Source organism: Castor canadensis, chromosome 15, assembly GCF_047511655.1.
Source record: "Castor canadensis chromosome 15, mCasCan1.hap1v2, whole genome shotgun sequence".
NCBI classification, from domain to species: domain Eukaryota; kingdom Metazoa; phylum Chordata; class Mammalia; order Rodentia; family Castoridae; genus Castor; species Castor canadensis.
The window spans coordinates 13,334,472-13,361,911 of record NC_133400.1 but is presented as its reverse complement, the minus strand read 5'-3'; the positions used below and the strand labels follow the sequence as shown (position 1 = coordinate 13,361,911).

The following is a 27,440-nucleotide window of genomic DNA, read 5'->3' as shown; positions in this document are numbered from 1 at the left end:
GACACCATTCACGCTGGCTTTGGGCTTATCCATTACTTCTGAAATGACTGTCTCCGAATGTCATCATATTCTAGTATGGGAATCAGGACCTGAACACAGGCATTTCAAAGAATTTCAATTTAGCCCATGACAGTGTTCAATTTAAAAGTCATTCAACATAGGAGGAAACGTTTGAAGATTAGAAAGGCTGTGGAGGCAGAAGCCCGTCAGTCAGGAAACCCTGAGACTGGAAATCTCTTGTGAGGCAGGCCAGGCAGGGTGCTGTAAGGCAGGCTGAGGAGTTTGAGTTTTTTTGGTATTTTGGTTTTTTTCAAAATGTCATGACAAGCTATGGGAGGGTCTCTTTTTCATAACAGAATAACATGAGCTACTAAGAGTCACTCCGCAGAAACAACAATCAGACCAACAGCACTGCAAGAGGTCACTCTCAACTGACCCTTTGCAAAGGACATTATACTGACTATGCCTAAGGAAGAAAGAAAATTATCCAAGACATAATGTCTGAGAGGAAACAGGGATTTCTGAACTAAGAAAATGGTATGCTTATGGGTAAACTTAAACTGCCACTAACTACATAAAATAAAAATACGAATAAACTGTAGGATTAAAAATATATAGGATTAACTGGGTGTAGTGGTCATGCCCATAATCCCAGCACTAGGAGGCTGAGGTAGAAGGATCAGGAGTTTGAGGCCAGCCTAGGCTACATAGCAAGACCCTGTTTCAAAGCAAACACTAAACTGCTTCAGGACAGAAGCAGTTTAAGGTCCCGAGCTGCTTGAGAAGAAGATAAGGGTAAAATTCAGGTATCAATAAGCTTATTTAAAGAAATGAAAGTATAAGAAAGGAAAAAATAAAATGAAAGAGGAAAATATCTAAAAGAAATGTTAAAAAGTGTAGGGGGAAAGTGACATGGGAAAGATACATAGAATGAGTGGAATAGAAAGCACAAAATAAAATGATAGAAATAAATCCAATTATATTTGTAATTGAAGTCAGTGTAAATAGGAAAAGATTGTGTTTCTGGATTTTACTTACAACTGTATGCTATTTTTAAAGACATACCTAAAAAAAGACACAGAAATGTAAAAGTAAAAGGATTTAGAAGATATGGAAGGGGGATACTGAGGGAGTTCTGGAGAAGCTAGGAAATATCAGATAAAATAAAAGTTCCATTTCTACAGTTTACTAAAGTGCCTAGAAGAAAGAGATGGAAACAAGTAAAAGGGACTAGATTTAGAAGAGAAGAAATAAAACTATCATGTTACGATCATCTACATAGAAGGCCCAAATTAATCTGCAGAGAAATTATTAGAACTAGTAATTCAATGGCCAGATGTGGTGCCTCACACCTGTAATCCCAGCTACTCAGGAGTCACAGTTCCAGGCCAACCCCAAGCAGAATGTGAGACCCCATATCAACCATCAAGCTAGGTGTGTTGGCACACCACACACCTGTTACTCTAGCTACATAGGAGGCATAAATAGGAGGATCGCAGTGCAAGCCAGCCCTGGCAAAAATGTGAGACCCTATTTGAAAAATAACTAAAGCAAGAAGGGCTAAAGCACGGCTCAAGTGGTAGAGCCCTTGCCTAACATGAGGCCCTGAGTTCAAACCCCAGTACTGCTGAGAGAGAGCGAGAGAGAAAGAAAAAGAGAGAGAGAGAGAGGTAGCAAACCAATTTAGTGAGGAGGATGGATTGACATAAAGTTATAAAAATCAGTCACATTTCTGTACAGCACATGTAGAAAATCAAACAACAAAACAAAGTACTTAATACATCTAACAAGAAACACAAGACATTTATATATAAAATAATTTTATTAAAAGTCAGTAAAGAACTTAATAAATGGTGAGACATATCTTTTTTCATTGATTTAAAAGACTCAATTTAGTAATATGTCATTTCCTCTCAAAATGATCTATAGACACAATGCAATTCTAATCAAAATTTTGACAAGTTGAACCTAAAATTTATATGAAGTAGGAAGTGACAAATGTAAAAATATAATAATGTTAAAAGTGAATTTGTGCCCTCAAGAAAACAGAATAAAGGAACAGAACAGAGAGTCCAGAAGCAGACTCATAAATGTATGGAAACACAACAAAACCGAAACTGTTGAACAAAGAAAGGATGGCCTGTTCAGTAAGCAATCCAGGAATAATCTGTATAGAAAAAAGCAAAAATGTTTCCCTAAACTTACACTGTTGAAGAAATCAATTCCATATAGGCTAACTATATAAATGTAAAGGTCAAGTTTCCTCTTTCACTTGAAGAAACTGTAGGATAATGCATTGATGATTTCTGAATAAGCAAGAATTTCTTAAATAAGACACAAAAAGCATAGAACTATAATGAAACTATTCATAGCCTCTGCCATAAGGTTGAGAGCTTTTACTCATCAAAAAGACACCAGAAAAAGAGTAAAAAGACAAATCACAAACCAAGAGAAATTTTTAGCATACAAATTATCTTTAAATGATTAGTGCATATAATTTAGAAAAGAATGGCATTGAAGGAAAAGGCATAATTGAATTTAAAAACGAGAGAATATGGTGAGTAGTTATTTTACAGAAAAAACTTGAGTGGCCAATAAAGAATAAAAAAGATGTTCCACTTCATTAGTAATCTTGAAAATGAAAATTAAGACAACTCGACACTATGACACATCCACTGGATTGGAGAAAATCAAATGTGCCCATGCCACATGCTGTTGGAGGTGTGGAGGAATAGCAGCTTAGACATTGCTGATGGGAGTTTAAATTGATGCAGTCACTTTGGAAACCAGCTGGTAAGGTTGACCCAGAACAGTCCCAAGGCCCTGTCTAGCCTTCTAGCCTGTCTGGTTTTGTGCCATCTTTCCTTGATTCTTGCTTCTCCCCTGCCAGTACCCAGCTAATGGATACATTCCTCAGGTTTGGCTCTGCAGTGCTTCCTGGAAGGACCCTTCCTTCTGGCTCTCCCCCATCTTGGTCCTGCCCAGGATTCCTCCCTACCCTACACTGCCTGGCCCTTCTTGGCTGGGCTGCTCTCTTCTCTCTGGTCTCATCCCAGTCCCTGGCTGCAGCTCCAGAATACCAGAGATGGCTTTTCGTCAGACTGAGCTTTCATCAGTTCATTCCTTTCCCTCAGGCTCAAGAGAAAGAGGAGCCCTTCACTTTTTTTTTTTTTAAATCATGAATGCTTTCAAAAATACAGAAAATAGCATCTGCTGCTTTTTCAGGGTCAAACCTCCTATCTGCTCTTTTCTCTCAATAATCTCCTGTCACTCCTCACAGAATCAGGTTCTCGATTCCTCTGCCCTCAGCACAAGGGCACCATGTCTTAGAAAGCCCTTTTCTTAGTCCTCTGGTATGTTAACTGACAACTCTGTAACAGGCAAATGTAAGAAAGTGCAAAACATTTACCACCTCTGTGAACTGCCCAAACCAGTTTCAGCTGGGGTTTGCTCCCCTCATTTAACTGAACTCCCTCTCCAGAAGGTCAGTCAGTATTGACCCTTTCTCACTCCACATGTGCCTTGACACCACTCTCTTTTGAGTGTGAAATTACATGATATGTGCAGAAATGTGCACAAATATCTATGCATAGTATAAGGATAATAAAGTAAATGTCCATGTGTCATCATCCCTGTACAAATATGAGGGCCCCTGTAAAAAAGAACAGTAAAGCTCCATTATACTTCATCCCTGATATCCCCAGAGCCCTCTTGGGCCCTCCACTCCTGTAAGCCCCCATCCATCAAGAATTTCATCTCCTGCTGGGAGGGGTCTGCTAATTTACCTACCAGGAGATCAGATTAGCCTACAAGGTTAATGAGAGAGCTGTAAACCATCTCTTCAATCTGAGCCTCCAGAAACAAGTGGATCTTGTGATAAGCCTTTTTGGTACACCTGCATGTGGCTCAAGGCCAAGCCCAGGCAGACCTACAGAGCAGGTAGGCCTTTAGGGGGCTCTGTATTGAACTTGAAAGCCATACCTGTATCAGGAATCATGTAATCCACTTCTGTTTGCAACTCACTTTAGTCCAATTTCCTGAGGTACCAGATCTGTTATCCCATGGATAAATGAGAGGGGCTTTTTTTATTTCAATTTTGAATGTTATAAAACTTTTTGTCCTGCTTTTATGTTGCTATAGAAGAATTGGTCACCTTATTATAGATTCGTTCTTTTTAAGGCATTTTCCACTGTCTTTAATATCAGTGGAGAGCATCAGCCTTTTAGAGATTCATTGTGAGCTATGCCAGCTTCTAAAGAAATCAATGGAAAGTAACAGTGCATATCTCAACCTGAGCCCTGTCTGTGTGGTTCATTTAGCGATAAGATTCGTAAAGAGTTCATTTGATGTATATCTACATGTTCATATTAATTAAAATTCCCCCAAGGCAAGCTAAGTCTATGGAAGGCCAGACATTCAAAGAAATTGACTTTAAAAACCTTCCTGTTTTGAAAGTATTTTTCCAATGCCTTGATCATATTACAAGGGTGATTTCACATCCTACCTGTTTGACAGCCTTTCCAAGAGCATGTAGCTGTGGGGACACCTTCTGGAGCTTTCTAGAAGTGGCCATGGCACACAGATCCCTCCAGAGAGCATCAAGGCAGATTCTAGTCACAGTCTTCCACTACTCACCTCATTGCAAAACTCTTTCTGCAAAATCACTTCGAAGACAAGGTGAATGGTGTCTTGTTTTTCTTACCTACATTCTAATCAGGATGGGTCCCTCTTCTTCCAAGGAAAGGGTCTAGACAATGCACTGTATGTTCCTCGTATTGAAGGTTCCAATTACTTTTGACATGAAATGGCCTGATTTGTGACTCATGTCACGGGCATGGCATGGCATGACATGAAGGAACCCAGGAGATCCCTCACCTGTTGATCAAGCAAGTTCTCCAGCAAAGTTACTAAGAGCATAAGTGTTGAGTCAGTCTAACTTAGCATAGCCACATACTTGCTCTCTGAGCCTGTTTTGTCACCTGAAGACTGAGTATCCTATTGTGGAGATCAAATTAGGCAGTGGTTAATAGTACTTGGTGGAAAATAAGGATGAATAAGGTTGGCTGCAGTTACTTAATTAGGAATCCCATTGGCATACTTGGCTTACCATCATTTTCTTTGTGACTTTCTTGCCAGCATCTCTAGCCAATGCTTTTCAGCCTTGAGTGCACATTAGAATCAAGTCAGGAGCTTTTAAATAGAGTGATGCCAACTCAATCAGGATCGCTGAAGTTGGGCCTCAGGTGTCCCAGCTTTCTTAAAATTGCACAGGTGATCCCAATGGACAGCCAAATGAGAACCACTGTTGCAGAAGCCCCAATTGTAACTCCTTCTGAGAACCTTCAAAAATATGCTTTTCACCCCTTAAGTTCTGAGTAACTTGAGTTTCTACTACTCAGTTATCGCTTACCAACTTCTTAGCACAGGTGGCCAGTTGGAAGCGTTTGGAACACAATGATGTCAGAGTGCTAGGCATGGTGCTTTCCATAGTGGGTGTGTGTCTGTAATTGGCTTCCCCTTCTCACGTGGCACAGCTAGGCTAAATGTGAGTAGGAAGGCACAACCAGCCCCATCTGTTTCTGTCATTTGCTTCCCAATGTGGGAGAATCAGCCACGTAAGACTACAAATCCAGGCAATAAATGTGGAAATGTAGCACAGCAGGGACTTTGTGGTTGTTCCTAGGGCACTCGGGAATTTGTCCACTGCTAATACAATTTAAAGCAGTGGTTATATTCCATTCCCCTTAGAAACAGGAATCAGCAGCAGACTTGTGATGTATAGATTCCCAGGAAGGAAGAAGAAGGGAGGTAGAGAGTAAGGAAGAAAGGGAGGGAAGGGAGGAAAAAAAGCTTTATAAGATAAAAGCAGAAGCTAGGTAGTTGAGAGGAAGAAGAGGAATGTTAAAAAGACAACAACAACAACTGAGAGTTAATGAATGTCACAAGTGAAGAGTGATTTGCTTAGCATGACACCAGATTATAAAGTTGCCGTCTGCGTTGCATTTTCTAATGCCTTGTCATTGGCCAAAGAAACAAAGCCAAGTCTAGACTCAAGGGTTGAGGAAAACAGACTACCTGTTGAAAAGAAGACAGGCAAAAGTGCAAGGCCAAGGGTTGTGCTTTTAAGAATTGGAGGAATTCTTGGGGCTATTTTTATACCATCTGATATAAGACTTGAACAAAACAAGATATTTGTGTCCCTTTTTAATACAGACAGTTAACTACAGGACTTTCCACTAGAATTATTCATTCAACAACTATTCAGTGTCTACTTGAAGCTTGTTACAGTGTCAAGTGCTGTGGATCGTGGTAAGGGAAACAGACATGGCTGCTACTCCTGCTGATGAGTGAATTATAATGTAAGATCTATGGAAGCATGGAGGTAGACCTGGGCTCAAGATCAGAGAGGATGTCCCAGAGAAAGTAATAGCTAAGATGGGCTTAATAGTTAAGTAGATGTTCACTGAACAAAGTGGATAAAGAGAGAATTTTAGACAGAGGAAGGGCATAGACCAAGGCCTGTTAATGAGAAAGAGTGTTATTGGGACTTGGAGAAATCAGCTCTGAAACTGGGCAGATGAAAAGCAGAATGGAAAATGGAAAGTCTCAAGGGCAGTGGGGAAGAGTGGGAGGCTTGACCACAAAAGGCCTTGTAAGCCTCATTAAGGAGCTTGGACTTTGTCCTCAGGACAATGGGGACATGAAATGACAGAAAGTTTACTTGGGCTGCAGAATGGAGTAGGGATTGAAAGAGGACAACCCTAAAATAACCAAAACTTAGAACAATGCTATAGTTACTGAAAACCAGGCCCAATGGGATGTGGTCTATTTCTGTATCATTTATACCAAAATACAAGCCAGGAAGACCAAAAAGAAAACTATGCTAGGAATCAAAACAAGGATAGTGACAATACTGTCAAGATGTAGAAAGGAACATGAAGTTCCAAAGCACAGGAGGAAGTGCGATAGCAGAGACCTGCTATCCCATGGTCCAAGACTTTCTTCCCACCACTACCCCCAGTCAGTCCTGAGCGAGATTGAGTGACTTGTTGGAAGGAAGGAAGAATGGAAGTAAAGAAGGGAAGGAAGGAAGGAAGGAGGAAAGAAAGAGGTGGGTAAGAGCAGTAAAACTAAAATGGCACCTCTCTGTCCTCATGGCTGCTTCCCCTTCCCATTATGCCTGCCTACACTGACCCCCAACTCACAGCTTCTAAATTCTTCATCACCATTGACATTGTCATCATCGGCTCTTGTTTGGCACCCTCATACCCTCTGCTCCTAAAACAAGCTTCACACTTGTCACCAGAAAATCCAAGTCCTCTCAGTTCTTTTTCCTTTACAGACAGCTTTTCCCTCCACCCTTCACTTTCCAGAGGTAGTCAGATTCTCTCCTCCTTCATGAACTTCCCTGCAAATCCGCAGTTAGTCTTTCCCTTGAATTCCAGAAATGGCCATAGTCTCCACTAACCCGAGCATAAGAGCAGTTCACATTCGTTGGACATTGGCCATGATCCAGACGTTATGCCTAGTTCCTTTCATGAACCAAGCCTTGCAACGACTGGCTGAGGAGGAATCCATCACTAATGCTGCACTTGGGTAACCATGCATAGTGAGGAAATCAGAATTCAAACCCAGGCCCATGAGCTCGCTACCTGGCTCTGACCCACTCTACTCCACGTGTATCACTGTTAGAGCACAAAGACCCTGAGTCATCCCCATTCCTACTACCTTACTGTGGCCTCTAAGGTCCTACAAGCCAAAGTCTGTCTGCTTCAGAATCAAACAGTGCTGCGGTGAATTCCTATGAAGCAGAGACTGATGGTTATTCTGGAGGTGAGGTGATGAAGGGGGGCTCTCAGGAGAAGATATATGAGAGCAAGGGAAGCAAGAGAGGGAAGGTATGATTTCAGAAGAATTCTCACAAGGAGTTCTAGAGAGTAGATTTCAGCACCGAGTTTGTCCTATTCAAAGGCAAGGAGACTGAACTTTTAGAGTATCACCCCCTAGTCAGTCAGTCCTTTGTCTATGTGCTGGATGCTAATGGGAGGGAAGACATAACCTGCTGGGCAGCTCAGGGTCAGTGAGTCAACTTCCATCAGGCCAGGGTGACCCCCAGAGACAGGTGCACTCAATAGCTTAGCCCTTGGAATGGCACACCTTCCCAGTAAGAGGAATCCAGACAACACACATTACAACATATGGAGGCTCTCTTCATCCAGCCAACCAAGGCCCATCTGCAGGCCCTTTTTATACAGCCAGTGGCTATTTTCACCCTCAACCTCAGTAGTGGATGCTCCCAGAACCAAAGTCAAAGAAGTCAGTGAATTAGAAGTCACTGTGTCTCTGCAAAGCTGCACATCCTTACTACCTTTGTTTGCCAAGACCTGGGCTGCACTGCACAGACGAGCAGATGTCCCACACATGCCTCCCATCTGCACATCTCCTGTGAACTCCAGCACACACTATTAACTGAACTCCAAGCTTGTTCTCTGGGGTTTTATTTTGGCACAATACTGCTTACAGTGAAGGAGGAACAGGAAATAAGTGCAGTGGATTTATTTTTTAATTTGCAGTACATAAGGTTGTATTGATCCTTACACAAGAGTTCAAAATAAAATAGGAAGAGAAAGACTACTAAGCCCAGGCCAGGGCTGCTGGTCAGCATGTATTTGACATACACCTGATGCTGTCACAGCCCAAGTGGGGTGTGGGAGTCCTCTTCTGGTTCCTCCAGTGATATGGGTAACTCTGAATTGGCACAATGTTGATTTTTCTTGTTTGCTATGCACTCTCTTTTTAAAAATAACAAAATCCGGTCCTGTTTGGGTCAGCATAACAGGAAAACCATCAGCTATACTTGTGGGTAAAATGAAATCATACCAAAAAAAAAAAAGCTACCAGTGTTCTGTTTGAGGTTTTGGATCAGGTTTTCCCATTTTAATAAGCTGGGGCCTCCATTCTAAAGGTCTTGCTGTCTCTTGTGGTTCAGCCTACTGTCAGGAAGGGCTGTTGTTAGCCTCGCCTCTGTCTCCAAAGAGATGTCTCACTTCCCTTCTGTCCAGGTATCACTGTCAGCTGAGGTGTTGTTTTTGTGGGTTTTTTTCCTCAGGTGTGCAGATACTCTACAGCTTTGTATTTTTCCTTGACAGATATTCTCACATGCTCTCTTTTCATTCTGCACATATCTCAGGAGTGCAAATGCTGGATGAGAGAGTGCTATTATGTGTGTGCAGTTATGCCAGCACAGGGTTCTCCAGGGATCTCTGCTGACCTGGGGTGATTAATAAGTGCTCAGAATTGTCCTTTGCTGGATTTCACTGTCCCTAGCTGGTAAGGCTATAGTGCTAACCCCATATTAATTATCAGCTCTGTCCTGAGTTGTCACAGTGCCATTCCCACTCATGGCGACTCCTCAATCTGACTGTCCAGTAGAAGCACGTGGGAAGACTTAAAAATGACTCTTGGCCCCTACCTGAGACATGTTGAATTGGAATCTACCAAGGATGAGGTCTGAGAACCTACCTAACATGGGTTCTCTGCCCGGAGTGGTGTGGCTTCCACCTAAGGTAGAGTCAACTAGAGATACCTGTGGTCTGGAACAAGCCAAATGAAAACTCATGAAAAAAACGATGAAGAGCTTTTCCTTACTTCTCTAAGGCCATCCTAGATGGGGGTAGGTACAGAACAGCCAAAAACCCCACGTGGCGTTCAGTCATTCTCATTCAACCACCCACCCACCCATCCATCCATTCAAGCAAACATCTATTGAGCTCATTCTCTGTGTACTAAACCCTGTGCTAAGGGGCCAGACCCTGCCCTCAAGTGCTCACAGTTCTGTAGAGTAATAATTCCAGCCACAAATGGCATTCGCCCCATGTTTTCCCAAGGGGAAAGTGAACTGATCTTCCTTCTTAAAATGAGCAAGCAAGGCTCAGCTCAGAGCCTTCACCAGGCAAGAAAATAGCATTGATTTTTTTCCATTGATTTTTTTGCATTGGTAAGTAATACCAGGCTTTCATTTATAGTAATGATATAAATTTTCCCTTTAAAATAAGTTTAAAATGGTGGCTCATACCTATAATCCCAGCACTTGGGATGTTCAGGCAGGAGAACAGTAGCTTGAGTCCCAGCCTCAATTACATAATGAGACCTTGACTCAATAAAATAAAATAAGCCTATTAATTAATACATAATGTGCTATCAGTATATGATCATTGAATGACTATAATTAAGAAGATTGAGTATCAAGTATAGGTGAGGATATGAGCCAACTAGAACTCTCATACACTTTGAGAAGTAATATAAAATGATGCAATCCACTTTGAAAAATATTTGGCAGTTTCCCAAGTACATATGCATATGCATATGCATACGTATAACATACAATCCAGGAATTCCCTTCACAGGAATTTAGCCAAGAATAATGTGTTAGTCACTTTTTGTTACTATAACAAATACTTGAGATAATCAACTTATAAAGAGAAAAGGTTTATTTTAGCTCATAATTTTCAAGTCTTTAGTCCACGATCATTTGGCTCTCTGTGTCTCTTGGTCTCATGGGGACTGGGGTGGGGGTGGTCACAGTAAAGCAAAATTGCTTACCTCATCATGAGACAAGGAGGAAGGAACCAAATTCCCACTATCCCCTTTGAGGGCAGCCCCCTTCCCCTCCCCAGTGATCTTAAGTCCTCCTACTGGCCCCACCTCCCAAAAGTTCTACTATCTCCCAATTGCATTACGCTAAGCTGGAGACCAAGTCTTTAACACATGGGTCTTTAGGGGACATTCCAGATCTAAATGATAGTAGAGAATCAAAACATATGTCCACACAAGGACTTATATGAAAATGTTTATAGCAACTTTATTAATAGCATCCAAAAGCTGGGAATAGTCTAGATGTCCATCAACGAGAAGTGGATAAAAGTCCAGACTATGGAATACCGCTCGGTTTAAAAAGAAGAAAAAGATTACTGTTCCATATAACAACATGACTCTCAAAAACTAGTTATGCTGAGCAAAAGATGTCAGACACAGAAGAGTATACATTTCTGATTCGCTCCATTTCTATGACACTGTGGGCAAGATAGTCTACAGTGACATAGGCAGATGAGTGCTTAAACAAAGGCACTTTTAGGATTATGGAAATATTTTGTCTGTCTATGAATGTAGCAGTAGTTACACAGGCATATATATTTGTAAATTTCATCAGACTGTATGCATATGAATTAGTTTGTGTGTAAATGATTCCACAATAAAATTTCTATATTAGGTAATACCCGATATGGCAGATAGCATGAAGGTAGTAATACAGTGTCTTGTTTTTAGAAACAGGACTCCAGGACCCAGTGGGGAGTAGACAGTATCATAAAAGAAGTGTGGATGAAGTGTTGTGACACTTCAGAGGGAGGGAGAATTTCTTCCACAGGGAAGATGGGTCATTGGTGGAAGTTTCCTCTAGGAAATGGTGTTTCTGCTGAGCCTCTGAGTACATATGGAGCCAGAATATATAAGTGAACTGGGTTGAAATTAATATCAAGAAATGGGTGGGGAGAGAGATGAGGAGTCCAGAAAAAGTCACTTGCACTCTAAAAGGAACAGAAAAAATGGGGATGACCCTACCTTGGCCTTGATGACAGCCAAACTCCTTTCTAAGCAGTAAAAAACTGGGCATATGGGCGTTAGCACCAGCTGATGCCACCAGCAGCTGGTGGCTCCCCCAAGGTCCCCTGGTCAGAGAATTTGAGTGGCAGTGAAGCTCACCAGTGGGACCAGGACAAGGGTGTGGCAATCAAGGCATGAGGACCCAACATTATAGGATGCAACATGCCTAACCCTACTCCCAGCCCTACTTTCTGGTTATCTGCAAGCAGATCCCTCATTCATTTGTAGCTAGGCCTGGCTGTGTGCTTCAGGCCAGGCACTGTATCAGATAACCCTATTAAATACAAGTGCTCAGTGAGCATCACAGATAAGTATGAGAGGGGAAGCCCAGAGGCCTGGGATGAGTGGTCACAAAACTTTCGAGGAACAAGTGAAATTTTTACTGAGATTTGAAGCAAAGTCCAAGGGATGGTCCAGGGTGGGCCTTCTAAATCTGCCAGGTCTAGAATTGGGAGGTTGAACTTTAAAAGTGAGAGCCCATAGGAACTGATTTGCAAAAACTGATGTGCACCTGTCATGTCCTCCCCATGCCTTTGTAGGTTTGTGACATGGCCAAAGAAGCCCTACAGTGCCCCCATATCCCAGTTAGAGTCCATCCCAATAACCTCAACCACTGCCAGCTCACCTGCAGGTGCAGCAACAGTAGACTCCTCAGAGATGGACTTAAGTGATTCCATTAAGTAAGTGAAAATATAAACCCATTCTTTTCTCTATTCTGGCTTACATTCTCAATATCTATTCCTCGTCTGTTTATCCAACCATTAACCAGTCAACAAGTTGAGTGAGTGCCTTCTGTGGTAGACCCTGGATTAGACCTCTGAGGTAGGGAGTTGAGGATCCTTGCTGCTCTCAGGTGGGAGTAGGGTCCTGAACTCGGGGACAGAGCCCTTCCTTCACATTGTCCAAGGTCTGCAGCCAGGATTGGGTCCAGGGTAGCAAGAATATGATACTCCATCAAACAGTGGTCTTCACAATAAAGAGCTCCAATAAAATGAATTTTAACATTGAGTTAAAGGACACATCCACATCCAAATTGTCTGAAGAATTGCTAGAGCTTCCTAGGACTTTCTATAAGTCTGACATGGGCTTGATGATACAGGAAAGAAAGGTTAGGCCCTATCAAAAATTGTCCAGTTTAGTGGCCTAGACTGCACATTGGAGGGCAGAGGGAAACCAAGCACTGCTAGTTGACCTCTAGAGAAAAGTGTCCTTTGAGTGAGACCCTCCCCTTCCTCTGGGGTATGGCAGAGAGGAAGAAGAAGACAGGGAAGGGAGATATAGCTGAGACTGTGTGGTGATAGCTGCCACGTGAGTAATTCTCTCCATTTTATTATACTCCCCAGGACTCTCCTGATGGGTGAAGATGCTGGGACTGAAGAAAGACAACTTAAAAATACTAGAGCATCCACTGTGATCATAGATGTATGGTTCCCTTACCCTTGGGAGGGTTGGCAGTTGGGGGGATCCCAAAGCAAAGGAAGAGTCAGGAGTAGAGTGGCAGGTGCAGTGCTGGGGTTGAGCTGGGATGAGGCTATATAGCTTCATCCGGATCACTTCCCAACCAAATCTCCCCAGATCTAACACCTCAGTGGGAGCCCAGAACACCTCAGGACCCAGATCTCAAAAACAGAAAAGACAGTTATCTCCCAGCCCTTGTGATCTTGTGCTCTCCCTACAAGGCTACTAAAGGAGAAATATTTTTCTCAGTATTTCCAGCATAAAAAACAAAGGGAAGATAAAGAGAATTTTTAAATGCTTACCCTTAGATTCTAGAATGATGGCCTGAGGAAACAAACAGAGACACAAAGATTTACACAGACAGATGCTTGTTACAGCACCTTAGACATATCAAAAAACTGAAAAAAATGCAAAATAAATTACTATGTGTTTGCAATGACACACAGTGTTTATATGGCTGGAGGTGTGACTCAAGTGGTGAAGCACCTGCCTAGCAAGCGTGAAGCCCTGAGTTCAAATGCTAGAACCACCAAAAAAAAAATATGAATTGTTATAACCTCTATGACATACACCTTTGCAAGTATATCAAAATTTTAAAAGCATAGTTCCTTTTCTAGAAAATTATTCTCCAGATATGCCGCCATATTTACATAAAGACACATAACTATCCTTGTACACTACATTTTGTAAAAGTAAGAAAAATTGGAAGACTGGAGACATGGCTTGCCTAGTAAGCACAAGGTTCTGAATTCAAACCCCAGTACTGCCAAAAAAAAAAAAAAAGGAAAGAAAAATAAAAATTGGAAGCAACTTAATTCCACTAATGGGAGACTAATTTAATAAATTAAATTACATCTGCACAAGGCAATGCTGAGTTCTCTATAAGCTAATTTGTTATAGTCTCTGATATATTAAGTAAAAAATGCTACATGCAAAACAGTGCATAGAGTATGCTGCCATTCATGTCAAGAAATGCGTATGCAAAAACAGCTAACACTCCCTGAGACATGTATGCTTTGCATTGTGCAAAGTATTTTTTTACATTAACAGGAACCATTATCTTTCCTCATTTCACCGACGAGGAGATGTATCAAACAGTGGCGCTGTGACACTTGCCAGTCTGGCTTGCTCTTAACCACTATGTTATATTATCTCTCAAATAATTACATAGATATATTTGCTTATGCTTTATGCATGGAATATCTCTAGAATGCAAGCTTCATGAGCACAGGGAACTTTTTTTCTGTTTTGTTCACTATTTTATCCCCAGGCCCTAGAGCTGGTCATAGTAACTCCTCAATTAATATTAGTCAAATGAAGAAAGTAACTAGATGGAACATATAGTTACCCAGGGAGGGGAAACTGGAAAACTAGGGCAAAGGGGTGGGAGTCCTATTTTTTTGGCCATATATCCTTTTGAATACTTTATGAAATTTGTATCATATATATGTATAAACTATTTATTATTTTAAATGATACTTGTGAAGAATATTCTGTCACATGAGAAATCACAGTCATGTCAACTGAAAACCAGAATACAAATGTAGGAACTTACAATATAGAGACATACATCTGTGTATATTTATAGTATAACTAGTTGGTTTTCCTTGCTTTGGAGCTTTCTATATTTTTCAAAGTTTTTAGAATATGTATGAGTGTATAAAACACTTGTCTTTTAAATGTTAATTCTTTTTCTATTTTCAAAGATGTGTGTCATAGAAAATTCAAGAATACAGAGAAGTTAAAGAAAAAATCCTCCAAAGTTCATCCGTCATAGAAAAATACTACTGAACTTTTTAGCAAATAATCTCCCAGATACCTGTTTACATACAAAAATCTCAGAATGAACTTATACCCACTCACACGTGAGGCCTATGTAATTTTACATGAACAGAGCTGCTTTCATACCCAATAACATGCTGTATTCATGATTCTTGGTCCATAAGTACAAATTATATCAACCTCCATGGATACTGGTTCACTATATGTAACGTGACCCCCTATCAATGGATAGTCAGTTTGCTTCCAGAGTTTCACCGTCATTAATAACACTACAGAAAACATCCATATATGTACATTTTGGGCATTGTCCAGTTATGTAACTAAGAAAATGTATTATAATCATATACACAATATATGTCCTTTTACTGGTAGTGATGAGGAGGCACACACCAATGATCCGTTGTGCATTCCCACTAGCTTTTCTTCACATCTTTAATTTCTAGAGAGTGAAAAATAGCTCTGCTGAAACAGAAAGAAGCCAGAGCCAAGCAGAGTTTCAGGAACCCCTGTGGCTCTTTGAACAGGAAGACATGCTTTCCATCGGGATAGAAGAAGTAAGTAATTCCTCCGGGGTCTTGACGTCTCTGATACTGACGTTTCTAACTGAACACCCCTCCTGCTCCCACATTAGCAACTTATATCTAATACCGGACCACTGGCATGGCCATTACCATCAGATATGTTCAGCCCCGTTGGTCTAGTCACCTCTGTTGGAGTCACACAAGTTAAAAGCTAGGAACTCACCCATCTGTTGATATGACCTTAACTCACCCTTTTCCAGGCCCATCATCCCGATAGCTATTCTCATGTAGGATGACTTTCTCTACAGATGTTTGATATTTTGCCCCTCTCTGGAGTCCTGCAGCCACACAGCAGCCATCAGATATCTTTCACCTTCTACGGACACTGTGACATCATTGCCCAGGCCAAAGCTCTGTGTGAAGTAGAAGGAGGGCCCACCTATGAAATAATACTCAAGGGAGAGGCATCCCTGGTCAGCTACTCCTTTGACACCAAGGATATTAACTATGGCTTACAGGTACTGCAAACCACTGGATGGGGATTTTCTGATTTTGCTTTAAACATGGATCATAGTCCATGTCCTCAAATGTCTTCTGAACCATCCTGCACATCACAGTCTCACCATCACCCCTGTCCTCAATCCCTAACTGCTTTCCTCCTCCTGATCATTCTCCTGCTCTTAACTGTTTGCCAGACATTTTCACTGCTTTTCTCACCATCTTCTGAAACTCAGTGTGATAGACACTCGAGTTTCAATCCAGAAGTCTGTTCCAACCTCTCGGTTTCCTTCATTGGCACTTCCATTTTCTCACACCCTTTGGTTTCATCTCCAGGGCTTTTCCACTGCCCTCTCCCTTACAGCATCCAGCATTGACTAATTTATCCACCAGGTCCTGCTCTGAGCCAGTCTTCCCATCCCCTCACCAATGTGAACAGGATGTCATCAAGCCATGCCTAAATTCTGACAGCCCTTCTTTCCATGCTGCAGTGTGCATACAACTCAACAGGTTCAAGTGCAGATTCTGATTCTGTACATCCAGAATCAGAATGCCTGACAGTTTGCATTTCTACCAAACCCCCAGGTGATATCAATGCTGCTGGGTCTATCTACAGACTTGTTGCAAGCAATCGGTTGCAATGCATGCATAGCTTCCACCATTAACTCATCTAAATGTCGTTACCAGATAAACTTTCCCCAAATTGTATTTTCATCCCATTAGTCCATGACCAATTGATCCCAGCAGCACTTGGGAAAGCAACATAGTATTAAGGAAAGAGCATGGCTTATATTCTGTTTTGCTTCCTACTGTGTTACCTTAAGCACATCACCTAACCTCTCTAAACCTCAGTATCCCTCATCTACTAGATAGGAACAGGTTAACAATGTCTGTCTCACCAGCAGGTAGTAGTTACTTAAGTGAAGCATCTACAGTCATTGCTGTGCCTGGATCAGTTATGAGTTTCTCTCTCTGACACCCAGTGGGTCAGGGCCAAGTTGCTCCACCTGGGTAAGGATGTTCTAAGCCCCTCTGTTAACTGATGCTCCTTACACAGGAATTTTATTGCCCATAATTCTCCATTATAGCCCATATATTTAACTGTGGCCAAGCTGGTTACCCACATGTCCTAATTCACCCCAATCCTTCCATCTGCACACTTCCTCTTCCTCCACTCAGCCAACCCCACACTTATTCACCCTGTAAGACCCAATTGGCTCCATCCCAAAGTTATCTTTCTTTTTACATTCCCTTATCACTTATGTATATATAGTCTTTGCCATAATATAATGAACTTCTAATTTGGGGGGATAATTGTCAATTAATTCTGTCTGTTCACCTCTTCCCAATTTAACATTGTATTAGGTACTCAGAAACCACATATCATAGCAAGTCTTCATGAAAGTTAGATCCCCATTATACAGCTACTGCAGGTATAATTACTGAATTATGTGTATGCATTGTGTTTATAGATTAAAGGTTGCATATAAATTCAAATTCATCCAACAACAATTGAGACCGCCTCCATTGTGTTGACCAGATAGAATTCTCTTTCCTTCCTTGTCTCCAGGGTCCTCTGGGCAATGGCTTCAGTTTGTCTTTGAGTTTGTTCTTTGAAGCAGATAGTCCTTGCCTTCATTTGGCCTCGGGGCCTCTAATATGGTTATCAGGCCTACTATACCCATTGGTGAACGATGTGAGCAAAATCCCAGGAAAAAGAACATGCCTGGCCTAATACATTTATGGTTCCCTATGTAAGTGGAAAAATCCATTCAAGAACATTCTGAAGTCAAATTCTATGTTTTTCTTATAGGATAGAATCCAGAAAGCAAAACCTTCTTAGTGTAGAAAGCTTACCTCAGTGTTCTCTAATGTACGTTCCGTGGGGAGGAAACTGAGGTGCAGAGGTTAGCTGTGCACGCCTCTGGTCAGAGGTAAACTAAACCAGTGGCTTAAGACGAGACGGAGCCAGACGTCCAGAGACCAGTGGTCCTCCTGTCACCAGGGGTAGTGCTCAAGTGTGGTTGACCAGTGACTGTCTCATGAAGAGACATGTTGATTCTCTTTCATCAGGGTACCAGAGCATCCATCCCAAGAGTGGATGACAGTCATTCTTCCCTTCCTCTCCTCTCCAGTTGTTCGACCATGTCGCAGAGCGTGAAATCACACTGAGAAACACTGGGAAAGTTGGCTTCAAGTTCCAAGTTCTGGCCAATCACAGGGCCTTGCCAGATAACCTTCTTCCTGGAGTGCCACTCATTCTGCCTCTCTCGGTGAGTAAGCCTATAAACCACATCCTGGAAATAAGTGAGTGATCACTTCCAGGACTATGAGTGTGACTTTTTTTTTAAATTAAAACTAAAGAGATCTCAGGAGGAAGAAAAATAAATAAATGCAGTTCACTCGTTTATTAAACAAGTACATACCATGTCCTCCATTAGCCAGTTCCCAGGCGGCAGGGATACATTAGTGAAGCAGACAGTTAAAGCCTATGGATTTCTTTCATGATCCTAAAATTAATATTCGCCAGCCATGGCAGTTCACACCTGTAGTCCCAGCACCCAGGAAGCTGAGGTAAGGAGGATTGTGAATTTAAGGCTAGCCTGAGCTACAATAGCAAGACCCAGTCTCAAAAACATGTTTTTAATTGTATTTCCACTGGTGTCTCATACTTCTCTGTGATTTCTGAGGTCTTTTTCTCAACTGACTATGCCAAATAAAAGCAATTTTTGTAGACCAAAAATCATATGTTCTCCCTCATATGCGGACATTAGATCAAGAGCAAACACAACAAGGGGATTGGACTTTGAGCACATGATAAAAGCAAGAGCACACAAGGGAGGGGTGAGGATAGGTAAGACACCTAAAAAATTAGCTAGCATTTGTTGCCCTCAACGCAGAGAAACTAAAGCAGATACCTTAAAAGCAACTGAGGCCAATAGGAAAAGGGGACCAGGAACTAGAGAAAAGGTTAGATCAAAAAGAATTAACCTAGAAGGTAACACACACGCACAGGAAATTAATGTTAGTCAACTCCCTGTATAGCTATCCTTATCTCAACCAGCAAAAACCCTTGTTCCTTCCAATTATTGCTTATACTCTCTCTTCAACAAAATTACAAATAAGGGCAAAATAGCTTCTGCTGGGTATTGAGGGGGTGGGGGGAAGAGGGAGGGGGCGGAGTGGGTGGTAAGGGAGGGGGTGGGGGCAGGGGGGAGAAATGACCCAAGCCTTGTATGCACATATGAATAAAAAACAAAACAAAAAAAAAGCAATTTTTGTGGTGCACACCTGTAATCCCAGCTACTAGGAGGTGGAGATTGGAAGGCTCTATGGTTTGAGGCTGGCCCCAGCAAAAGCACGAGACCAAGTCAGAAAAGTAAGGCAAAAAAGAACAAAGGGAATGGCTCAAGTGGTAGAGCATCTGCCTAGCAAGTACAAAGCCCTGAGTTCAAACCCCAGAACCACTAATAACATTAAAATAAAAGTAATTTTGCACTAGTACTAGTATTTGTTGCTGAGCATGGTGGCAAATACCTATAATCCCAGCTGAGGCATAAGGGTCATGAGTAACCTGGCTCATAGCAAGAGCCTGGCTCAAAAATCCAAAATAAAATTACTCTTCAATTAGAAATTTCATTTTATTTCTAATTATCATACATATATGTTCCAACATTTGCAAGATCATATGTGTAGAAGAATATTTCCTACCTAATCTATAATGATAATGGCAAAAGACCAGAAACAAACTAAATGTATATGTCAGTAGGGAGCTAGGTTTTTTTAATATATTAAAACTGTGTGATGGAATAATACACAGCAGTCTAAAAGGATATGAGGCAGTGCTGGATGTACTAATACTGAGTTAATTCTATTGTATTAATTATTAGGTTTATAAAAAGAAAAGAAGATATGAAAATACTATATTATATGTTACCATCTACATTTTAAAATATATACACCTTCATATATAGATACATAGATATGTGTCTATATATGTATACATATAAAATCTGGATTCAGTTAGACAATTCTTATTTCTTTTACATGTTTGTTAAGTGATGATTGGCCTGTAATTTCCTTCTTCATGCTGTGCTTGGCCAGTTTGGATATCATAGGAGAAGCGAGAATTTTTCTCTTTTCTGTTCTCTGGAATGGTTTTAAACTAAAGCGGTTATTTGTTTTCTCAAAGGTTGGCAGAACTTGTTCGATTGTAATATATCCCTTCTTCTCTAAGCAGATGCACAGGACTCAGTAATATGATGTGCTTATAGCTAGAATTTACTATGACAAAGAGGCAAAGTCAAACCAGCAAAGGAAGAAGAACATGGGGTACGGTTAATTCAGAAGAACCAGGCACAGCTTCCAAGGTTTCCTCCCAGTGGAGTCACAGAGGGCACTCTTATGTCCCCCAGCATTGAGCTGTGACATCGTGACTGCCAGGACAACTGCTTAGAGGCTCGGTGTCCACAGTTTTTATTGGGGGCTCATCACCTCGGCATCTCTGTCTGGCACATACCAAGATTCCAGGTACCCAGAAAGAAAGCAGGAGTTCCACATTGAACCATTTTTTATTACCATATTATTATTGTATTAAGGGTACATTGTGACATTTACAAAAGTTCTTATACTATATCATACTTAAATTCACCCCCTCCATCATTCTCCTTTATTCTCCCTCCCTCCATTCCTGGAATAGTTTCAGCAGGTCTCATTTTTCCATTTACATACATGTGTACCTAATACTTCCACCATATTTACCCTACCAAACCCTTTCCCTATATCCTTCCCCCCACCACTGGTACCAACCCCCCAGGCAGAACCTGTCCTCCGTTTTAAAAAAAAAAGGCTTTTTTGTTTAAAATAGCTATACGGGGCATTTCATTGTGACAATTCCATGTATATACTGTGTGCCCAGTTGAGACACAGTGAGCCAGTCCCGTCAGAAATTGTAGGAACTCCCAAAACCTCAGTTTCTAGCTGCCAGCTAGGAGCTGACCTTGCAAATAGCCGTTCTAGGAACATGGCCTCCAGGCTGCCATGCTGACTCCTGTCTGCACTGTCCTTTTTTTGAACAGGGTTCTCTGCATGTGTGTAAATGAGACTTTTCTTTGTATGTTTTTCCTTTTCTTTATACCCACTTTCCTATTATGAAGCCAAATTCTTATAATCAAAACAGAGGTTTACAGAGCTCCACCATGTAGATGAGTTTTGAATGCATATCAAAATAGAGAAAAGTCTCCCCCCATGCTTCCATGAGAAATATTTTTGTTTGGAAAATACATTGCTAAGTGCTTGAGCTAAAACTGAGACACCCCTCAGCCCAGGACACTGAGTACAGTAAGAGCCACTCTGTGGAAAACGAGCTTGGTGGAAAACCAAAAGGAAGGGTGAGGAGAGAGAATGAGGGAGTAAAGATGGGTCCTGCACACACAAACGGCACGCTTCACAACTGACTGCCCATCGCGGGCCCCCTGTGCGCACACACACACGCACACACACAGCATTCTGTAAAATGTGTGAACTTTCATAAAGTGCTTCATGTGGATGAATGCCTTGTGAAATTTGGTGGCAAGGGTCAGGTCTGTGCAGTGGTACTGCACATAAGGAAGCCAAAGAGTGGAGACAACGGCTCCTCCTCTTCTCGTGGCTGGTGTAGGGGTTTGAGGTAAGTGTGCTGACTCTACTAGGGCTGGCAGAGCCCCCATCTCTGTGTGTGTGTGCATGTGTGTGAGTGTCTGTGTGTTTAAATAAAATCTAACACCAATATGTTATCACTGTCATTATTTGTGTGGCACTTATTAACTTTTTTCTTATCTACATTCTCTAATTTTTCTTCAAAGGATATGCATTTCTTATGACATCAAAATGAGATAGTTTCAAAAGCTGTAAAGATCCCATCAAAATGGCTTGTAAGACACTTAGATAACTGGAACTTTGACTGGCATTATTTTTCCCAGCTTGGATTACATTCAGATTTGTCTCTTCTGGTAACTTTAACCATGAGATTCCCTCATCTTTTGTTTTTTGGTTACTGACCTGAGGTTATATTTTTACCATGTTGTACAATATATAATATTTTATGTATACAAAAGAAATCTATGTAACACGTGTCTGCCTTAGAGAGCATGATAACCTCAAACCCACCACCATCTTTAAATCGAGAATATGCTGATACATTTGAGGCTACTCTGTGTCTCTCTCTCTCACCCAGAGCCTTGCACGTGTTCAGTAAGTGCCCTATCATGCAGTCTGCTCTACTGAAATCCACCCAGGCACCTTTCCTATCTCATGACCCTACTTGCTCATAACCAGTAACCACCAATCCAAATTTTGTGTTCATCACTTCCTTTTAAAAATAAGTTTGTTTACAAAAATAAAAAAGTGATAAACTAACTTGGAAATACTTTTCAAATTAGGTAATAATGGAAAAGGGTATTGAAGAATGAATAGGAGTTTTCCAGATGCAAATTCACCTGTTTGACAGTCATCCATTAAGTAAAATGTAGCCTCTGAGGTGATTTAAAAAATAATAATTTCATTGCATATGTATACACTCTCAAAAGACCTTAATTTTTATTTATCAGAACTTTTAAGCAACAACTACTTGTCTCTAGCCTTTTTCTAGCACTGGAAACAGAGTAGTAAAGAAAACAGACAAGGGAATTCCAAGATGGCGGCTAGAGGTAGGAAGCAGAAAGCGACCCTCCTATAGTGAAATCTTGGAGAGACGCTGGAGACACACTTTGCAGGCATAATCACTGAGAAAAGGCATAACTTTGACCCCTCCACACCTCCACCCGGCGCAGAGAATCTCCACTTCACGTTAAACGGAGAAACGAGGAGGGCCCCCGGGGCTGCCAGTGGCCGGCGCCCATACGGCTTGGGAAGACGTGGACCAGGTGAGCTTCGCGGTATCGCGGTAGCCCCACAGACAAGCCTGGGCCAGAGCAGCATAGCCCCCTGGACAGACTGACCTCCACCCAGGAAAAAAAGAGAAACTGAGTACTAAGCAATAAGAACAGTTAAGACACGCTGGAAAGAGGGTGGGGCACCCTGAGCACTGAAGATTGGGGGAAGAGAATCCTTCCCGGGACTGTAAATAAACAAGCCAGGCAGGCCGGAGAGGCTTTGGCGGGAGCGGGGCGCGTGCCCAGCAACCAGGAGCAGGGAAGCTTGTGAGAGGAGGGAAGACCCACTTCCCACGTGAACTGTAAACAAACATGGTGGCTGGCAGGAGCAGCAGCACTGCCCAGTAAGCAGGAGCAGGAAAGCTGCTGAAAGTGGCAGTGGGAGGAAAACTTCAGAGGAGAGGGGCTCCCACATGAACTGTAAATAAACACGCAGGCCTGACAACGCGGGGCAGTGTCACCTTTCCCAGTGCTTGGGAAGGGGAAAGCCTGTAGCAGAGGCTCCCACACAGGAGAACTCTGAGCAAACAAAGCCTGTGGGACCAGGTGAGTGCTAGCTCACCCCAGAGATCTGCATAAATAACGCCGCCAGCTACAGGCTGAGAGCAGCAGGCAGGCGAGCCACAGTTGCAGATACCACTCTCAGAACTGTCTCCAGACGCTTTTTTTTCTTTTTCTCCCTACCTTTGATGAGAGAACAACCGAATTACACCTGCAAGCTGAAAAACTTACTGAAACTGTATTGCATTTGAACTGGGGACACTTGGTGGGGCTTTTTTTTTTTCTTGTGTGTGTGTGTGTGTGTGTGTGTGTGTGTGTGTGTGTGCAGTTTTGTTCTACTTTATGCATCCCCTTTGATGAGACAACTACAGAACAACATCTGAGGCACCAACTCCAGGACTGGAGATTGAGACGGACACCCAAATTATTAAGACTGAAACTGCATTGCATATAAACTTGGAAGTTTTTTGGGTTTTTGTTTTTTTTTTCTATTTTCCATTTTATTTTAATTCATTTTTATATATAGATATTACTTTCATTTACTTATTTTTTATTTTTTTTATCTTTGATTTTCAATCCTCTCTCTGTCTCTCTATTGTCTGTTCAGCTTACTGTCGATTAGTACACTAACACTCCCTGTTTATACCTTTGAAACTCTCTTGTCTGATACCTTGTTCTGCTTTCTCCCTCTTGTCTGTGTATTTGTTTTCCCCTTTTCTTTAACTATTTACTTTCCATCTCAGCTCACTCTTCCATTCTCAATATTACCATTGTTATTATTACAAGCTAGAAAATACTTAATTACACACAGTACAGGGACAGTAACAACACCAAGGACAATGACGGGAAGACAGAAAAAACAGGGAAACCAGTTTCCCCACAGCAAAAAATTAGTACAGGAACCAGAGGGGAATGAAGAGAACAGAAACTCAGATCCAGACTCCAACAAAATGAAGATAAACTATGCCAAAGGACCCAATGAAGCCCACAAGAATAATTTAAAAGAAGACATACTACAAGTACTCAATGAGAATTTTATAGAGATGATACTGGATATGGTCAACCAAAATGTACAGGAGACACTCAAGAAATTCCAAGACAATAAAAATAGAGAATTTGAAAAAGCAAAAGAAGAAATAAAGGAAACCATAGAAGCACTGTATAAACACCAAAGTGAAAGAGAGAACACAATGAATAAATGGATAAATGAACTCAGGACAAAAATAGACAACAATAAAGAAGAAAACAGCCAGGATATGGAAAACCTCAGAAAAAAGAACGAAACAGAACTGCAAAACAAAACGGAAGGCCAATCCAGCAGAATAGAACAAACAGAAGACAGAATCTCAGAACTTGAAGATGAAATGGTAATTAAAGGAAAAACCGAAGAACTATTAATTAAACAACTCAAGACCTGTGAAAAGAAAATGCAAGAACTCACTGACTCCATCAGAAGACCAAACTTGAGAATCACGGGCATCGAAGAAGGAGAAGAGGTGCAAGCGAAGGGAATGCGTAATATATTCAACAAAATAATAACAGAAAATTTCCCAAATCTAGAGAAAGATATTCCCATACAAATGCAAGAGGCCTCCAGGACACCAAACAGACCAGATCAAAATAGAACTACTCCACAACATATTATCATTAAAACAACAAGTTCAGAAACTAAGGAAAGGATATTGAAGGCTGTAAGAGAGAAAAAACAAGTAACATACAAAGGTAAACCCATCAAAATCACAGCAGACTTCTCAACAGAAACATTAAAAGCAAGAAGAGCGTGGGGTGAGATCTTCCGGGCACTGAATGAAAATAACTTCAACCCCGGGATACTCTACCCAGCAAAGCTACCATTCAAAATAGATGGAGCAATAAAAGTCTTCCATGATAAGCAGAAACTAAAACAATATGTGACCACAAAGCCACCATTACAAAAGATTCTGCAAGGGATCCTGCACACAGAAAGTGACACCCAACTTAACCATGAAAAGGCAGGCAGCACCAAACCACAGGATAAGAAAAAGCAAGACAGTAGAGAGTAACATCAAGTTAGGTACACACAATCAAACCTTCAAACAACTAAGATAACTAAATGGCAGGAATCACCACATACCTATCAGTACTAATGCTTAATGTTAATGGACTTAATTCACCCATCAAAAGACACCATTTGACAAAATGGATTAAAAAAGAAGATCCAACAATTTGTTGCTTACAGGAGACTCATCTCACTGACAGAAATAAGCATATGCTTAGGATGAAAGGCTGGAAGAAGATTTACCAAGCCAATGGCCCCCGAAAACAAGCAGGAGTAGCAATACTTATCTCTGACAAAGTAGACTTCAAACCTACATTGATCAAACGAGATAAAGAAGGACATTCCATACTAATAAAAGGGGAAATAGACCAAAAGGAAATAATAATCATCAATCTGTACGCACCCAATGTCAATGCACCCAATTTCATCAAACATACCCTGAAAGACCTAAAAGCATATATAAACACCAACACAGTGGTTGTGGGAGACTTTAACACTCCATTATCATCAATAGATAGGTCATCCAAACAAAAACTCAATAAAGAAATCCAAGATCTAAAATATGCAATAGATCAAGTGGGCCTAGTAGATGTCTACAGAACATTTCATCCAACTTCTACACAATATACATTCTTCTCAGCAGCCCATGGAACCTTCTCCAAAATAGATCATATCCTAGGGCACAAAGCAAGCCTCAGCAAATATAAGAAAATAGAAATAATACCGTGCATACTATCTGACCACAATGCAGTAAAAGTAGAACTCAACAACAAAAGTAAAGACAAAAAATATGCAAACAGCTGGAAACTAAATAACTCATTACTTAATGAAGAGTGGATCATCGATGCAATAAAAGAGGAAATTAAAAAGTTCCTGGAAGTCAATGAAAATGAAAACACAACCTACCGGAACCTATGGGACACAGCTAAGGCAGTCTTGAGAGGAAAGTTTATAGCCATGAGTGCATATATTAAAAAGATTGAAAGATCCCAAATCAATGACCTAATGATACATCTCAAACTCCTAGAAAAACAAGAACAAGCAAATCCCAAAACAAATAGAAGGAGAGAAATAATAAAAATAAGAGCTGAAATCAACGAAATAGAAACCAAAAAAACCATACAAAGAATTAATGAAACAAAAAGTTGGTTCTTTGAAAAAATAAACAAGATTGATAGACCCCTGGCAAACCTGACAAAAATGAGGAGAGAAAAAACCCAAATTAGTAGAATTAGGAATGCAAAAGGGGAGATAACAACAAACACCATGGAAGTCCAGGAAATCATCAGAGACTACTTTGAGAACCTATATTCAAATAAATTTGAAAATCTAAAAGAAATGGACAGATTTCTAGATACATATGATCATCCAAAACTGAACCAAGAGGAAATTAATCACCTGAATAGACCTATAACACAAAATGAAATTGAAGCAGCAATCAAGAGTCTCCCCAAAAAGAAAAGTCCAGGACCTGACGGATTCTCTGCTGAATTCTATCAGACCTTTAAAGAAGAACTGATACCAACCCTCCTTAAACTGTTCCATGAAATAGAAAAGGAAGGAAAACTGCCAAACACATTTTATGAAGCCAGTATTACACTTATCCCAAAACCAGGCAAAGACACCTCCAAAAAGGAGAACTATAGGCCAATCTCCTTAATGAACATTGATGCAAAAATCCTCAACAAAATAATGGCAAACCGAATTCAGCAACACATCAAAAAGATTATTCACCACGACCAAGTAGGCTTCATCCCAGGGATGCAGGGGTGGTTCAACATATGAAAATCAATAAACGTAATAAACCACATTAACAGAAGCAAAGACAAAAACCACTTGATCATCTCAATAGATGCAGAAAAAGCCTTTGATAAGATCCAACATCATTTCATGATAAAAGCTCTAAGAAAACTAGGAATAGAAGGAAAGTTCCTCAACATTATAAAAGCTATATATGACAAACCTACAGCCAGCATTATACTTAACGGAGAAAAATTAAAACCATTCCCTCTAAAATCAGGAACCAGACAAGGATGCCCACTATCTCCACTCCTATTCAACATAGTACTG

General features: G+C 41.0%; 1 protein-coding gene across 1 annotated transcript in view; it reads left to right on the top strand.

Moving 5' to 3' along the window:
• Hydin (HYDIN axonemal central pair apparatus protein) overlaps positions 1–27,440 on the top strand; it is a 397,410-nt gene that overhangs the window by 223,522 nt on the left and 146,448 nt on the right. Inside the window, exons 24-28 of the mRNA XM_074055707.1 lie at positions 12,201–12,341; positions 13,005–13,083; positions 15,345–15,455; positions 15,731–15,940; positions 18,056–18,193. Of these exons, the coding sequence (XP_073911808.1) occupies positions 12,201–12,341; positions 13,005–13,083; positions 15,345–15,455; positions 15,731–15,940; positions 18,056–18,193 (679 nt within the window). The remainder of the gene's footprint in view (positions 1–12,200; positions 12,342–13,004; positions 13,084–15,344; positions 15,456–15,730; positions 15,941–18,055; positions 18,194–27,440) is intronic.